This window comes from Eurosta solidaginis, chromosome 3 (assembly GCF_040869045.1).
Source record: "Eurosta solidaginis isolate ZX-2024a chromosome 3, ASM4086904v1, whole genome shotgun sequence".
Taxonomy (NCBI): Eukaryota; Metazoa; Arthropoda; class Insecta; order Diptera; family Tephritidae; genus Eurosta; species Eurosta solidaginis.
Genome location: NC_090321.1, coordinates 81,589,859 through 81,608,542, shown reverse-complemented (window position 1 = coordinate 81,608,542; position 18,684 = coordinate 81,589,859). Strand labels below are relative to the sequence as shown.

General features: G+C 38.6%; 1 protein-coding gene across 7 annotated transcripts in view; it reads right to left on the bottom strand.

Moving 5' to 3' along the window:
- The window catches only part of LOC137244071 (cartilage oligomeric matrix protein-like), a 121,464-nt gene that overhangs the window by 47,032 nt on the left and 55,748 nt on the right, over positions 1-18,684 (bottom strand). For all 7 annotated transcript variants that reach the window (XM_067772581.1, XM_067772583.1, XM_067772580.1 and 4 more), the window contains 2 exons: positions 8,439-8,630; positions 5,452-5,569 (listed from right to left, as the gene is read on the bottom strand). In XM_067772581.1, the coding sequence (XP_067628682.1) occupies positions 5,452-5,569; positions 8,439-8,630 (310 nt within the window). The remainder of the gene's footprint in view (positions 1-5,451; positions 5,570-8,438; positions 8,631-18,684) is intronic.

Here is an 18,684-nt window from a genome sequence, read left to right as displayed (position 1 = left end):
TGTGGTAGGCGGAGTACGCCACTTCCACACTACTTACATTTTTAAAATAATTAGCACCACCTAGACAAGGCAGCTTTTTTTTACCAGTTTCTTTCTACTTTTTCGTAATACAAACACATTCAGGTGCAGCTGAGCTGCCGGGTAATCAGTACTGGCGTCATGACCAAAATCAATACCAACACTCACGATCCACAGTTCTGTTTAACTTTAGAAATCTGGGTGAAAGATGTGACAGTGAACTAGTGTGTGCTTTTTTTAACCCACATACAATAGAATACAGTTGCACCCTGCTTGGCTAGATAGTCTGCAGGTATGTTTCCTTCATCTCCCTGATGCTTGGGAGCACATTTTAACAAAACTTTGTTTTTGGGTTCTAGACCATTTAGGACTCCTATGCATCACCATTCATCATAATATTGTGGCGAATATTAGCACCACTATGCTGTTAGTAAATAATCACAACAAAAAAAGCAGCAAGCAGCCAAACTTACATAGAAAGCGACGAAGAATATCCCACATACACAAATGTAGTCGTCAGCTAAGAGCAGAAGTTGATACTGACACATACACACGCATATGGCTAGTAGAAAAGCATGTATATAGCTGGTAACCAAGCATGAGATACAATTATTCTCGAACACATTTTCGCGAAATGGCTAGACCTTAGGAGAAATGGATGAACGAGAAAACCGAGAGCATAAAAGCAGCGAAAACTGAGGAATCAGTAATCAGTATGATTTAAACACGGTATTAGTTGTGAAGTGAAGATTAATTGTGAAGTATTCCCAATCTAAATAAATACCAGCTTGCAATACTAAATATTGGAGTTATTTATTCGACAGTTCAGCGATTCGAACGTTAGCAGAAAATACATAATAATAACCAGGATTTCCCTAAATTCATTACAATATTGTAAGACTACAAGATTGTGTATTTCTTCTTCCACCACCAAACTAAGGAAGCATAATTATTATTGGCTTCACAAAATTACTAAATGTCCAGTGTACCATTTTGAGAGTTAGTCCACATATGTTCGCATAGACTCCAGTGCAGACGAACATAGCTTTTGTTGCTTTGTTTGTCCACGTGGGGGTTCTTTGAAGTGTAACCCCTGGGCATTTTGCTTTCATTGACTCTGAATCTGATTTTGGTGTCACCCCGGGATAGTTATGGCATAAAAATTTGTTTCCCCTGGTAAAAGCCACTAGGAGAGTTTTGTTGGGATTGATAGACAGTATTTTGGTATCACAACACCCTTCTATGATGCTCCGGACTTTTTGCGAGTGATTTGATTTTGTTTCCCGCAGATTACTAATTCGTCTGCATATGTATCATTGTATGATAGGAATATACACGAAAGCCCTTACAAAACTATTGTCGAGCGGCGTTAGAGACCTTCGTTAAGTAGGCCAGCACACTACTTCTATTCCAGAGCGGCAATAATCGATATCTAAAAATGTCAATAGCGACGATTTAATTTATCACTATTAAGTCGATATTTTTGCAGCTCTAGCGCCCAAATATATTATTTCCGGATATATTCATCACGACTTATTTATCATCGCATTAAAGTTGAGTCAGCTTTTGTTTAAAGTGGCATCTAACTTATGTACCCCACCTTTATTGATTTGCATAATTTGTTTTGAATTGGTATTTGTTTGTGGCCACCAAACAACTTGTATGAACACATAACATACCATCAACATTTCAACAAATGTTTTAAAATGTACACACACATGTATACATATATGTTAATGTTTAAAGTTGTTTCACCTACAATCATTGTGGTTGTTGGCGTTGTATTGTTGATTCAACAAAAACTCGTAAATGTCAACAAGCATTAAGGGTGATATGTGACCGGACGCCACCAAACAACAGCAATAAGTCGTAGATAATTTCTTTTGTAAACACAAAAAAAAATAAATAAAAAATGATGCATAAACAATACAAAATCAACGTAAAAGAATAAGTTTGTATAAAAAGTTAAAATAAGAAAAAAAAAAAAAAACAAAAATCATGAAAGCATTTGGGCGTAAAACTGCTTTCATTGCTGCTGTAAATCAATTAAATGAGTCGCGTGCATCCAGGGGTTTTTCATGCAGATAGCGACTACAACAACAACAAAAACAACGTTATCTTAACAACACTGCGGCACTAATAAAATGTTGCATCTTATGTGGCAAGTGTATTCAATATGCAAATTCATATATGCGCCGCTCTTTCTACTCCACTCACACTGATTGCTCAATTCAATTCAATGCAGGGGCACAGGCGCAAAGGTGTAAAATTGCAAATAAACAAAAACACAAACAAAAGACCAGTTGGAGTTGCTGGCGATTATGTGCGATTGCCTTTGGACATCAAAAACACCTTCACTTGGCAAGTAAATTAATTTCAAGGTAATTTACAACCTGCTTACAGCATCGTTCACCAATCAACACACTGGCGGCTTATCGATCCTTTTTATTAGGGATGCATTAAGCTGGTAGCTTAGATTCCACATAAAAGTAAGCCGTTCCTTTTAAACGCATTCACTCATATTTGTATGCAAATTGTAATCCTCTCAAGCGGTATGAAGTCTGTACTCGTATATGCAGATGATACGTTTTCTGTGACTCCAATGAAATGTGGTGATAAAAAGTTTTAACGCTCGTTAAATTACGTTGAGAAGATGAAATTTGAAACTGGTTTTTAAATAACACTTTAGAGGGCGATGTGCTGAAATATTTGGCACGTATCCCAAAAAAGGGAGCAATTTCAATTTAAAATAGGGTTAAGATGACTGCAACAAAGAAGAGTCTGCTATATTCTACCTAACTTGAAGAAAAGGTCATTTCAATTTGATTCTTTTTCCAGAGTCACTAGCTGATCAACTTTTACAGAGCTCGAAATGTGATGATTGGCAGTAGATACTAGTTTAAAGTGGTGACCGGATGTGTTTAATGTCCACCAAGACTATGAGAGTTCAATCATTATAATTCCGACGACAGCCCGTTCTGGGCATCACAGTAACTCAGCTCACGGTAAGGGTGTGCTATATGAAGGATGTATGTAGAATGTAAATAGAAGCTTAATGTGTGGTACTTTTATGTTCCCACAAACATTTGGAGTCATAAATAAGACAGAAAGGAGTCCTAAATTGGAGATTTTACGCTCTTTAAAAGCTCATTTAAGATTCCAAAATGAGCGTATTTCCTTTCTTATGATGATCGTCCGATATGAGCCGAATTTCATTCACGAATCTAAATATGAGTCATATTTGACACCTGTTGGCATATTAAGAAGCTTACTTCAGGCACTTATTGGAGTCAAAAACGGATCCACGTATGAACCAAACATTTCTTTATGGATGTGGCATACCGGTGAGGCCATTCCGCGGCCCAAACAGATCAGAAAATCAATGAAAAACCTACTATATTAGGATGCAGATGACTTGAATTGATCAGCAGAAATTAAAGATGCAAAGCCAATTTTCATATAAGATATCAACATCAAAAAATGTTATACAAATGAAGTTATTTTATATTTGTTTAAAAGAAAAAATTCTAAAAAAAAAATATGAATATTTCTTTGTTAAAACAAAACTCTTCGCATACGGCTCATAATTTTCATTATGTAAGAGTCATAAAAGACTCTTATATGAACATATTTCTGAGTCTGATATTTCTTACATATTTTGGACTCATTTGAAAAAATTAGCGGTCAAATAATGTTGGAGGGACTGTATGGGTGAGTAGAGAATGCAAATATTAGTGCAGACTACACCATACTATAATGTCAGAACAAGGCAAGGTTTGTTATGAGTGTGTTATGGACGGATGTTAACAGGCTATCGATTTCTTATCGTACTGCTGTTTTTTTGCTATCGATAGCAAAAGTTATCGACTTGTAATCGGTTTGTTATCAAAAACTTGTAGATTCGCTAACAAAAATCTTTAGATTTTTTATCAAAAATCTATCGACTTTTCATTGAAGAATTTTATTTTTTTTTTTGGAATGTTATTAATTTTTATCGGCGTGTTATAGATTTGTTATCAGCGTGTTATCGATTTGCGAACAACGTTTCATAGGATTGTTATGCAAGGGTTACTGATAAAGCTTTAATATAAAACCTCAAACCGTTGATAAAACCCCGATAGAAGCCGATGACTCAGCGGTATTAATTCGCTATCGATAATAAGTCGATAGTAAAAAAATAACTCATACATAGGTATCGATTGATACCGAAACTATTTGTTTCTGTTTAACTTCAACCCTTGGGCGAGCTCTAGTTAACTTAAAAACATTAGTTTGCTAGACGTACCAACTGCATTGGTCCACATCGAACTGCACGAGTACTTAGTACTCACGCCTTTTTCCTGAACCAGGGTTATCATTTTGGTGTATGGCCATTTAATTTCTTGTATAAATCAGGTTATTTCCTAAAATCGTTTTTTTTTTGCCTCTTGATGGCCTCGCTTAAGGGCGTCCTGCGGTCGGCGATTAAACGTGAGAGAGAGAGAGAGAGGTTAGCGAAACAAGTGGACGACACGATGTTCAGCGCGGGGAATAGTGAAGCACCACGCTTGTCACAATTCGGCGGACATTTGCATCCTCAGCGCAGGACTAATAAAATGCGTTCAATAGCAAGCGAAGCCTTCTCTGCGGCTATAAAGTCTTTACAGAGCGCCCTTTGTCGCCCTCCCTATCTCGAAGGGCATCTATAAAGGGGAATGTGCTTATGGACGAGTCATCAATGAGGAAAGAATATTCTCAGCATCATCTACATTTGTATGGTATATTCTTGAGATGAATTACACCGCCGTAGACCTCAGTCCCAGAACCCAATACCTAATTCATGCGGTAGAAGAAAGCAGAATTATTTATGAGTCGTACATCACTCTCATCACAACAACGATCTGGATATTGTAAAAAGTTTAACTCTTCCTTATTTAGATTTAACTCCAGCGTACGAAACGTATGTTTGTCCTGCATTTAATTTGTCCCCGTATGACATCAAAAATATCTTCAATTGCAGTGTGGAACCAACGCCTAAGGTCACACTCTGTTGAAAGTGTCAGTTTTTAGACTTTCGCTAGAAGATAGATGACGACGATAATTAGTGAGTAATCGCCGCTATTGGATGGCGTGAAACACAGTGATAGAATTTTTTCTGAATATTGTAGAAAATACTAAGAATTTTTCAAGCATTTGCCTTACATGGAAATTTCGTTCTATTTACTTACTATTATAAATTTCTTATCAACTTGAACTTTATTAATCACACATATCCCAAATTGAATGCTCCTAAATTTTCTCTGAAAAGGTGTGAATGAATTGCGCATGCGCACATCAAAATATTTTTGTTTTTTGTTCTTTCATAGTAAAGATAGCCAGAAAAAATTGCGTGCACCACTTAAGAAAGAGTAATAAAAAAAGTCATAAAAATTCGAATCTACTGAGTTTACTTACACATAACAGGGACGTTCCGCACAAGTAGCGCCTGGCTTACAGGTCTTGCCATCACCAACCATGCCGGCCGGACAACGACCGCATCTCAGACCGGCCATCGTTTCAAAGCAGTCGACACCTGTGCAACGAATAAAAAAGGAAAGAATTCATTGGAGAAATGAGCGATAAAAACAAAATGAGAAAGCGTTCAAAGAATAAACAAAATGCAAGATAGCCGAGCCAAAGAGTAAATATACATATCCGTTTATGAAGAGGGTGGTCCATGCATTGAAATATTTTTTTTAATTCCAAAAAAACAAAACGCAGCAAAATAAAAATATCACTCTTTATAACTTTAATGAATATAAAATGGCATATTTACTTTGGTCTGATGATAGTAAGTATCAAAAGAAAAATAGATAGACATATATTGAAATGATCAATATGATGAGCTGAGTCGCCTTGGACGTTTCTATCTGTATATTTGTATTTACTGCTATCCATACCCACTATTAATAGGTATTCCGCGCACCGCTCTAACAGAACATTTGTTTAACGTTCCCGAGATGGTCGGGCCTGGTACCGGAACGTACCGGATCTGCATCCGGCAAAGGACCATCAACATCGATAACACCACTTAATGCCTTTGGGAAGTGTCGTTTGGAAAACTTTCAAATAAAAAAACTGATATTGAACTACATGAATTTAAATCTTACAAAGTGCATCTTTTAAGTCACTAAAAGTTGGCCCTGAGTTTTTAAAACTTTTTTCCAAAGGTATTATTTGCAAACCTGTAAAAGAGCATATTATGTCATGACAGAACCAAACTGTGTGAATTTTTCGAACTCATAATAGGTTAAGCCGAACGAGCCAAGAGGTCAATGAAGACCCCCAGAACTAGTTTGACGACCAAACAGGAAAACCTCTTAGTAAATATTACAAGTTTCTAGTACCTAACTTAATAGTTGATGCCCCTAGTAGCTGGAGCCTTGGTTTCGCGAGCGCAGGGCACGGGCACAAAGGCTCTCAACCGTTTCTTCCTGCAGCTGACACATTGTACATCTGCTGTTACTTACGAGGCCTAAGTTATAAACATGTGACACCAGAAGGACGTGCCCAACGTCGTAGGATTTGCACATGATATTACAAATTTCGCAGTCCCGGGTTCCTGTTCACGCCTTTCCTGATTGATGGATCATGTGACTGTGATCTTAGGATGTCTTGCGAGGCTCAGGCACGGGACCATGTAGATAATTCGTCCTTTATTTAATGCGCTGTACTGCTATGCCCATATGACCTGCATTGAAGCTTTACAGAGGCCTTAAGCGCTGTTGCAGTTGCTAACGATATATTTCTTGTCATTAGGTCTGCAAGCGGAATGGCATGCCATGCTGCTGTCAGCATAGCTTTTAGTGCTCCCATAGCATTGATTATTTGCATACCCCTATACTTCTTTGGTATACGTGGCAGCTGTCAACCAAACAAGAACCTCATAGTAAAGTAGCTTGGAAATTACCGTAAATACCAAATGAGAGAGTTTGTCCGCCAGATATTACATGCACCCTGGCAGTCTCCTGCATGCATGCGATGCCAAGGAAGCTTTGTACGGTTTCTCTTTCACATTAAATCTTACTATCCAGTATAATTCCTTTTTTTTCTGTATTGAAGGGTTTGAAGGGCTGTCCCTATAAGCTTAGGTTTAGTGGAATTATGTTTAACCCGACTCCAGATCTCTCTACGGCTTGGAGCAGAATATATGTCAAACAAATAGGCCAGAAGTGTTTTGGAAGCAGATTAGTGGGTTTTCCTGCTTCGGGTTTGAAGACAACTGGAGCCGTTTTCCTAGATTACGCAACGTGGTTCGTTTTGATGCAACCTCATCATAGAGTGGTTGCCCATATTTGATTTTATTTTTTTGCCTGCTTGATGCATTAGATCCTGCTCTACTAAGCTGAATCAAAAAGAAATTTTTAGAAAGCATGTACTTAGCAGATTAACACTATAAAGCGACGAAGTACTGCTTGTGTCTTATCAAAAATATTAAACCAAGTCTGCATACCACTTTTAAAATCTGGGGAGGGTTCTTTTTTGCGATGCTGCTCCAACGAGCGAGAGAGGGCGATAGACCCCACTTTGAGATTCCACGGCAACTGACTGTCTAGAGTGATTCCTAGATATTTTGTGCAAGATTTTTCTAGTACGGTACTCCCGCTAGCTAAGGCCTCGCCCAATTTAGGACCTTGTTTCTCTTAGTAAACAAGACCATATCTGTATGCTCTGCAGTGGCGGGCAACCCGAAATTAGGTGTCCAGGTATGTATATCCTGAAGCGTTCCATCCATAAAAGAGGTAAGAGCTCGGGAATGTAAGATTAAGATTAATGAACTCAAATGACTACCCTGTGGAACCCCACACGTTACACTAAAAGTCTTAGAAAGAAAATTTGGATAACTTGCAAGCCAGACAAGTAAATGCTTCAGAAAACTGAGTAAATTAAGTTTAATAATTAGAAGTTCGTTATTGACAGAATCAAAAGCTTTACTTAAGTCGGCCTGTCAAAGAAGTGAACTGTATCGAGTTGAAATTGAGTGATCTTCGAGGCACAAAACCAAGAGACTGACAATGCGAAAGTAAAAAGCTAAAAGGTTTCAGGCTTTGATACTTAAATAAAACTATCCAGTCTTCCATGAGACCGGCTAAACCTTCTTGTACCATTTCTTCCACTTTTCCTGCTTATCTTCTTTCTTTTTTAAATTTTTTTATTTTATTATTCTAAATGGGTTTATATTAACTCGACGAATTTTAATAAAACTCAGAAGCACCAAATGCTTGACCCAGTATGTGCCTATTGGCCAACACTAACTAGCACTCACATGCATATCAATCGCTTAAGTATTTGTTCAAGTAAGATCAACTGCACTTAAGCCAGATGGTCTCCAACTAATGTCGAGGTAATACAATCAGTGGAATTAAATTTGACATTTTGCTACGCTTAATCTAGACACTCACCAGGATAACAGGGATTCGATGTACGACATGTCGGTTCAATGCGTAAATTGTTGTCCGTTGCGGGTTCCCGACAGCCGGCACAATTCTCCATCAATTTGCGTAAGTAGGCGATCTCTTCACGTTGGTGGGCGATATCTTCACGCAATAGTTTCACCAAAGCCATTAAGTCGCTGATGGATTTTGCGAGGGCGTCTAAGAGAAAGAAGAATATATAAAAGCGCAATATGAATAAGAATATGGACTAAAGTAATTGCAATAAAAAAGCATTTCAACATAAAAATATAAAAAGTGCTCTGCCACTTAAATGCAGTTAAATTAAGTCAGAATTGCACTAAAGCCAATTGCAGCCAACAACAAACAGCGCCTTTGATGCGTGCACTGAAGCGATAGAGAAGGGGTAATCAGTTAACTGAGTAAAGAGTGTTGAAGGAAAGGAGGATTGTGCCTTTGCGCTAAAACTTACAAGTTTGCAAATGCCGCCAATGTCGTTGCCGACATTTAAGGCGTTTATTGCTGTACGAGTGTTGCTATGTACAGTTGTTTGCTGCTGCGCATGCGCAACTGCATGTGGGCTTTTGGTTGTAGAGTGCAGGCGCAGCACAAGGTAACTATAGAGCAGGAAATAAAACAAAAACAACAAAGAACAACAGCAAAGTGTAAAGCATTGTATATGGGTTGCTCCAAGACAATTCGAAGCACTTAACACTCTTTCCTTTCGTTACTTTTTCCAAAATTTAGTTTTGTCACATAAAAAAAATTTTCCTGAATCACCAAAAAAAAAATATATATAGATTAAAAAAATTAAAAACACATACTTTTAAAGCACATTGAACAAAAGAGTTAAAAAAATTATTTACTAACTCAAATACTAAAAACTGTTCTTCAAATCACAAACTCAAGTCCTTAGACACGGCATTGCACAGAATGATTATAACCACAGATAAAGCTTTGGAATATAAGGAGTATGCCTTAGGAGTCTTCTTAAACATTGCCTGCGCATTCAACCTCTAAACGGTCTATCATGGAGCGTCTTAAGTACACAGAAACACATCCAGTCCTATATTGATGGATCGGCTGCATGCTTAATTTCAGAAAGATTACTTGGTAGATGGAGCTGTACGAGGTCATTTAATCGTTGAACAGATGACATTGCATTTGTATAAGTGGAAATAACCTTTCAAAAACTCAACTCTTTCAATTCTTAAGCTCGTCTAATGTCGAGTTAATTGCAAACGCGGATAGGACGGATATGATCTTGTTTTCTTGGAGGTATAAGGTCCCGCATTGGTCTAGGCCTAAGCTAAGAGGGATGGCCTTGCAGAATAAACCTTGTACCAACAACTTAGGAGTTATTTGGGACTGTCAGTTTTCGTGGAAGCTCAACGTGGAGGAGAGAGTGAAAACGTTTTCGACGGTACTTAATGCTGTTAAAAGAATGCCGGAGTGGGGGTGTGACCTGTCGCCCCCTCTCATTGGACGTTAAAATCGATTTTTAAGCCTATCTTATACAATGGAGTCCTTGTTTGGTGCGTAGCCACATGACAGCCTACCTCAAAAAATGAGAGGAGATATACAGGCAATCAATGCTTAGCGCTAAAAACAACCTTGACGACTGCACTCTATGCTATTCTGCACATTCCATGTCATGTGACCATAGTAGTATAGCGGCAACAAATATTGGACATACAGACCACCTATCTCCCTGGCTACTCTTCTTTTGGTCCCTAAAAGCCACAATATAGATGGAGGGTGCTCTAATGGCAGACGATGCGATACACGTGTTTACCGATGATTCCAAAGTAATGGAAGAAGCGAGATTTGCAGTATACTGCACAGATTCGGAAATCAACACATCCTGTAAACTGCCATATCATTGTAGTATTTTTCAGGCGGAAATAGTAGCTGAAGCAGTATATGGAGAAATTTACATCTTAGTGGGGTGCCATGCCATATGGGAGTATATGCAAATGAAAAATTCGGACGAGCCAGGTAAACAGGACGCATCGCTCGAAGCTTGTATCCTAGACCGTCCAGTCAGATCGGGTGAGATTAAAAGAAGTCACGAGCTGCACATGATCTAATAAGCAGGGAAGGAGTGAAAATAAGAGCTGCGTAGTGCCGAAGATGATGCCACAACCGTAGATTAAGAAAGTTACTCTTATCATTGAAAAAAGATGACTGTAGGCTCATGATGGTTTTCTGACTGGATACTGCCTTCTGTCGTCTCATGCTTTTAAATAAGGCTTGTCAGCGATAGCAGATGTAGGACGTGCAGTTTGGAGGAAACGATCGAGCACTTTTTGTGATCGTTTCTTCTGCTCGCAAGGCTAAATCTCCATCGTTTAGAGTAACACAGCTATCAAATCGAGAAGCATCAAGTAGCGTAGGTCCTTAAAAGCTTCTTGTATTCGCCAAGAGGACAGAGTTGTTTTATTACATAGTTCCTGGTTTCTTATGGCGTTTTTCAGTTTGGTCGTTAAAAAACATCATTTAATCTATGTAATATTCCACGGACCAGCCAGTTCAGCCTAAGCTAGCCTACTGAGTCAAAAATGCTCTTTGGGTTATGATACTGTGACGAATATTACCATCTCCAAGGTTATTAAATAAAGGCACAACAATAGAAACATTAAGCAAGCTACATAAACCCATTAGTCATCATTTACCCATATACATACAAGGCAACGAAGAGATAATTCACATACAGATGTCGTCATCGGTGGAAGTATTACTCACGTATACACGCGCACATGGCTATGCGAGAGGCTATAAACGTGTATCTGTAGTTTATAGCTGGCAGCATATAGCTGATAACTTCTAGCAGAAAAAACGTCTAGATATTTGGGCACAGAGTATAAAAGCAGCGAAAGCTGATTAACTTGTAATAAGTTTGATTTAAGCGCGCTATTGTTTGTGAAAATTCTTAACGTATTATTGTGAAGTACTTTCAAATTAGTCTAATAAAGACCATTTTTGCATTATTGAATATTAGAGTTATTTATTCAACAGTTTCGTGATACGAACGTTAGTCGAAGGTGTAAAATAGGTGGAGTTTCTCTAAATTCGTTAAAATGCTATTGAAATAAACCAGCGACATATTTAAGAACCGAGTACTTAGTCAAGAACCGGTTTTTTTGAAACTGCAACCTTCTTGGATCCTTGTTCTTTTTAAGAACCCGGTAGTGTTTTAGACCCGGATGGTTGTTTTTTAATCGGGTACTTTCTTGGATCCCAGTACTCTTTCAGAACGGGGTATTTTTTAGGAACCGGCTACTTTGGAACCGGTAATTTGTTTTACAGCCGGGTACTTTACACAAAATATCGGCCAAAATTCTTTAAAATCGACATTGTTCGACATCGACGTCACTTAGCGATTTGTTATGGAATTACCCAATACATATGCATATTTAATGCATTATTTCGTACACTGCAATTGCAAATGTGCACAATTTCATCTTTTTTCTCAACATATTACAAAGATCTATTCATGTTTACATGCATATTCATGTATGTTTTTAAAATTTATTTTTTCGTTGCTTTTAAATGATGTCGTATGACATTGGTAGCTACACCCAAACATTTGCCACAGAAGTTGATTTCATTTGGACTCAGAACATCGCAAGCTGTGATTATTGACTTTGCTGCAGGAGGCTGCTATGGGTGGCTCTAAATGCAGCTGTGAAGTTATTTGAGTGCTGTTTTGTCAAATGTCAATGCAGAAAATATTTTCGTTTGATTCAAGAAATCGATATTAGCACTAAAACAAGAAAAGTCGTGATCGAAGGGAATCACAGGCAAACCCAAAATATATAAAGTCGTCGAATAATTTTATGTATCTGTCTACTTAACTTTGGTTCTTGAAGGAAAAGTTGAATATAGTACAAACAGTTGTACGTAAAATGTCTAAAGCAAGTTCGTTGCTAAAGTCTTTTGTTGCTTTGGATACAATCTCGTTGCTTGAGTCATTGCGTCATGGCCTACGGTGTTGTTCCAGGGGTTTTCTTCGAACAGCTTTAAGTCGCAATATCCCTCCGTCTTTCAAACTCAGCTAGTATCTTCCAAGCAGAGATATTAGGTATAGAGAGAGCCAGGTAAGAGAGAATCGGGTAAGCGACGATGAGTTATGCATATCCTCGGTCAGCCAAGCAGAGATCGATGCATTAGATTCACCATATACGTTCTCAGGAACATTGATGGCAATGAAAACGTAGTGAACTGTTGAACACCAGTGCATCGTTGAACACCTTTGAAGCAGTCGCGGTGCAATAAAGAATGGAATCCTATGGAATGGGAGGTTCAAAATACTAGGCAGTTTTGGACTGGCCGACCTGGGAACTCCATAAAGGGCATCAGAAAGTTTATTGATCAAACCAAATGGGTTGAGTTAACACGCAAGATATATTATGCAATTGGTTCCAGGAGAATATGCATCAAAATTTTACCTGGGGAGCCATTTGGGCCCGGTATCTTCGGCCGCTAGGGTTATATCACTTGATTTATACGTTAAAAAGTATACAAATACAAGGCACAATATATATACCTCCGAAGATATTTTGGCCGGGCTCCTCTTCCATTTAGCTTCGTGCTTCTTTTTAATTTTTCCTGAAATGCATTCAGATGAATTTTCGATGAGAAACACCTCATGGCAGAACGGGTTCGGAATGTTTGGAAAACTACTGCCGAGGTATGACTCCGCTTAGAAATATTAGAAAACACTTCCTTTAAAGATTTTGATGTAACTGTTTGCGCCTTGAATCCAGGGCCTTCGATGTGGTAAGCGAGCGCGCCACTTCCACACCACGGTGGACAGCAATAGGAGGTATAGCTCTCACTCGAGAACAATTGGTGTTTCGACTCGCTCTTTCAATAAAAAGCTTGGGCCAAATCGTAACATCCGTTATCGTATAACTCGTCACGTAAAAACATGATTTTTGGATTATGAAAAGCGTGCAGGTACTACTTCTACAAACCGGCGATCTTTTAAACACAATTTTCATTGAAAATGTAAGAAAATTGTTAAAATAGATCAATAAATAAAATATAATAACCAATTTCAAACTCTTTGTTAATAAAGGTTGAATTCAAACAAGCTCAATCCAAGCCAAAAGGAAGTATTGGCAGAATTCATGGCGAGACACCCGCTTTGGTATCGGCTTGCTTAAAATTTAATTTCTCAAGAAAATAACTAAAAAGTTCTTAATTTAAGCGAAATCTCTTCAAGAAACTGCAATAAAATAATAGTCTAGAATAGGGTTCGACTACTAATAATAGTCTAAAAATATCGAGAGAGGTGTCAGAAGACGCGTATTGACTCGCTCAAAAGATATTAATGAAAACCCGAAAGATATCCCCAGGTCGCTCCGAAACCGGGGCTGAGATCTATAGTATTTTTGTGCAGAACAACTTTCTGCTTTGGCGGCCTTCGTCCGCGCTTATAAAAAGTTAACCTGGCCAGTCCACCAATGAGGTCGGATCAAAATTAAATGCGTGCAAAATCGCTTTGTATACAATATTTTTTCAATTCACAACAATATTACAACAACCACATGAAAATTGCCAACTTCAACTGCAAATATCTCCTTTCCGCCTTGATATTATTGTCTTCGAGGTCAATACGCGTTTTATACACCTCTCGATATTTTTGGACGCGTATTAGCAGGCGATCCCTGTTCTAGATTAAGAATAATTTTTTGTTACAAAGAAATAATACATAAATGATATGCTTCCGCTTTGTTCGATAAGTCCAAAGGGTTACTGTACTCTCTTAACAGCCTTCGGACCAGAGACGTAAATCTATAGAGAATAATCAACGACGGGCAGCAAGAGAAATTGTCAAACTGGTGGCAGGTAATTCACCATATTACCTACTTGAAGATTAGCAAAAACTCGGTGTTTTCGGTAAAATTTCAATAAAGATTTATTGAAAACTTAAAAACAGAGTTAAATTGTGATTATTATATCAAAATAAAATTTTTCTGGTGTTGGAATTGACGAATCTCATTCCACATTTCCTCAATGTCAGACCTGGGTAAATTCAATTCCATTACATTACCAATTACATTCCTAAGTAATTGGAAAAAGTAATCAATTCCTTTCTTCCACAGCAAAGGAATTTATTAAATTTCAATTCCTCAAAAAAAAAAAAATACCAAAAGTAATTTCGTTTTTTGAGGCTCAAGTACAAAAAATTTTTTGTTTTTAATTGAAAAAAAAAAAAAAAAAATACTTTGCTCAGATGTAATTTCTGCCCCAGTACTTTCGAAAGGAATTGGAAATGTAATTGAAAACTTTCCAATTACATTACAAGGAATAGAAAAAGTACTTTCGAATTTCCCATTCCATTCCTCAAAGGAATTGCGAAAGTAATTGAAAAACTACAAGTTAGTTTGTGTATAGGAACTTACTCCGGTTGATGTGGGTGACTTTTCGAGTCACACTTTTCATTATTTCATCAGATTTTTCTTGTGAGTGGTAACTGAAAGCATTTGGAAACACCAATGAATATAAAATCATTATCCTCTTAAAGTTCACAGCTTAAAGTTCCTCCTCTATCAAAGGGTGGCGGCTATAGGAAAGCAGCATACGTTTTAATTTTCTTTGATACATTCAGCTGGCATAACGTAAACACCATTAATTATTTAAAATGCGTTTTCTTTTGTTGTTACATATTTGACAAATGCAATATAGAAAACAGGATTCCAATAAATAACAATTTGTGTTGATGAAATTGTAAATTTTTCGCATGAATTACCTGGCTTTATATGGGAAAAGGGTTTGGAAGTATGCTTCTAATATCCCTCACTAAGGTAGGCACCTTGTCGTTTGCGTGAGGGCTTAGCCGAACACCATAGCGCCCGACTATGAGGCGCAGCGGTTTAGGACTGGCATCTACGCCGTTTCGCCTAATAGGAGGGCGGCGGAATGTCGGTGAACAAGAACTGGAAACCCCCTAATTCACTGCGTTATTCGGACCGTGCCTATTGGACGATTTGCAGGCAGGGGATACATTCGAGCAAAGCCTTCCCGATACCGGACCACTCGGGAAGTATTGATGGCATTACCACAGTAAGGGGCGCTGCTCTGGAGGACGGTTTTTCCCCCGTACATAATACTGAACCGCTGAGCCCGCCCTGTCGGGACTGAGTCACAAGCCAAAAACGACAAAATAGCATTAAGTAATGCGTCGAACCCGGGGAGCGAGAGGAGTGCAGATTCAATGAACTCCGTGTTGGAAAGCATACAACTGAAAACGGAGTAGAAGGGTGGGGAGGGTACTGGGTAGAGGAAGTAAGAGAGACCGTCGCATTACCGATCAGCAGTAAGAATTTTCCAACGCCTGGGAGGAGTGGTAGACCCAACAGAGGCGGAGATCGAGCGCTTGGAATGGGCTCATGAGGCGGTAGGAGTAGTTCGAAGGCAGTTCAAAAGGTTTGCTACGAGAAACTCTCGGCACTGCAACCGGTACGAGTAGGAAGATGTGTCGAATGGCAGAATGAAGAGGCTACGCACAGCGGAAGGCGAAAAGTCTGCTTTCAAGAGTCTGAAAGGACCCCGTCCCAGACCCGCGAGGCAGGCCAGCCGCATAGACAAGATAAGTAGGCCTAAATCTGTAGGACAGGTGGCCCCAATAGCGAGAGAGCAACTACCTCGAAAGCTGCAAGTCAGAGAAAGGACATCAAAAGTGGCGAAGTGCCAACTAGGAAAGTAAGAGATAAGCCAAAGGGAGAAAAAGCTAAGACTCCGGCTTTTCTCGAGAAGACGAATGATGTGGCAAGGTAGTCACTGATTTCGGTACTGGTTGACCGTAGTAATCCTTTCCTGAGCTTATTTACTTAATGCTTAAGATGTTCCGGGACAATCGCGTAAGGCCCTGATGTGGAGATGATAGCGTTCGCGAGCTTGCTGTGGCTGGAAGAAGTGGTTCCAAACCTCCAAAGCCAAGGCACGAACGCAAATTCGAGGTTGTGGATAACGCGCAAATCTCCACGGTACCAAAATTTATAGTATGGATACCATGCGTGATGATGTCGAAGGATACACAGCTACTTCTGCAGAATCAGAATCCGAATATACCGACGCAGGATAGGACATTGGGATCTATACATTGATTTCCATTGTGCTGCAATATTGCGAGGCTCAGCGCTAAGATTCGAGCTCACCTGATATATGTTTAAAAATTAATTAAAGGATTCTGTTAAGTCCATATCTAACCCAAAAAAAGAACAATGATAACACAGGCCGACAGCATCTCAGACCCAGAACTGGCCTCAAAATTTCTCTATCAGCTCCGGTTTTCGATATATCCTAACATAAAGGTATATAACCCCTAGAAACCACCCCTACCACACCACAAAATTTCAAAATGCGTTGTAAAAGCGAAAAAATATTTTAGCAAACTCAACGCCATTTGAAAGAAGAAGACTTGTATTTAAAGGTGCCATCCTTTAATGTTGGTGAAAGAAAACATCTGTAAGACTACATAACTCAAATATGCAAAAACGGTTGTTTTTTGCACTTTTAGGTTAAGATATCTCGAAAACCAGACCATATAGAGCAATTCTGAGGCCAGATTTGGATTCAGTGCATCATAAGCCATAGAGTCCGGTATCTGAGTCTGAATGTTGGTTAAATTTTTTCGGCTTGTGTAATTTATCAATCGCCTTTGGCGATACATCTCTGGTGACTTGAAGACATGTGTGAGCGGTTTTGCCGGCAATTTTTAATGCCCGGAATTTTTAATTCCCCGCATGAGGGGAACATAGACACAAACACGACGTGTGACCCGTTGCCATCACCCCACAGAAGTTGAAGAAGCCATGAAAAAAGCCAAACCTTCTAAATAAATAGGTCCAAATGGAGTAGTCATGCCAATGCTAAAACATTTTGGCGCTGAGGGAGAAAGCTACCTGACGCACGTTTTCAAGCCTGGGATACCGGCTAGCGATGGTAAGTTATAACGACCGGTATCGCTCCGTTTGCGAGTAGCGAAGACATTGGAAACCTTCCTGCTTCGTCAGTTTAGTGCGAATCTTCGCCTAGCCACTCATCAGCATGACTTCCGCGAAATATATAGCACTACCAGCACTGTAAAAAGCTTTTGACACAGTCAACCATGGTACTATACTCCAAGATACAGAAGATTCACCCTTTCCGCTTTGTATAAAAAGATAAACTGCAAATTATCTGAACCTAGCCGGCCAGTCTACGGTCACTGTTTTGCGACGTGAAATATTGGACGTTCGCGTCGATGGTGTTACGCTACCGATTGTCAGCCATTAAAATATCTTATGAGTAAGATTCGATCACACTCTCACCTTCAAGACGTATACAATCGAAGTTGTATCTAAAGTACAAAGGCGCAACAAAATCCCCATGTCGCTTGTCAGTAGTACTTGATGAAGAAACGTTGCTAGCCACGTACAAAGCAATTGGCCGGCCACTCAACAGCAAATCTAAACTACGATGATACAATCTTAACTTAATCTCACTCATATATGGCGAGAAGAAATAAATTGCAAGTCAATGAAGGCAGTGCCTGTGTTTTAAAAACATTTTATTATGGTCCAAAAAGTTACCATGGCCTCATAAAATCACGGCTTGAATCGCAAAAATATTTTTTACACTAAGAATTTTTCAATTACTTTTGCAATTCCTTTCAGGAATGGGAAATTCGAAAGTACTTTTTCCATTCCTCGTAATGTAATTGGAAAATTTGCAATTACATTTGCAATTCCTTTCGAAAGTACTTGGGTAGAAATTACATTTAAACAAAGTATTTTTTTTCTCAATTACAAACAAAAAATTGTTTGTACTTGAGCCTCAAAAAACGAAATTACTTTTGGTATTTTTTTTTTTTTTTTTGAGGAATTGAAATGTAATCAATTCCTTTGCTGTAGAGGAAAGGAATTGATTACTTTCCTCAAGTGCATGTAATGGTGAATCGACGGGTATTGATTACCTAAAGTAATCATTACTACCCAGCTTTGCTCAATGGTGAATTAGCTACCCGCGATTTGATGGTTTATTGTTTTCCGCTATGCGTTCTGTTGGCGGTTCTTGTCTATTTTTATACGTTCTCTGTTTCGGAATATCTTTTCATCGCCTTCGCTATTACAAAAGAAACAATAAAGTTGAATCCATCGCAGTTATTTACTTTATTTTTTATATTTTTGGCAACAAATTTGATAGTTCCAAATCAATTGTGAGCTAAAAATACAATCCAACCTAATGTGGATCGTAAAATTTA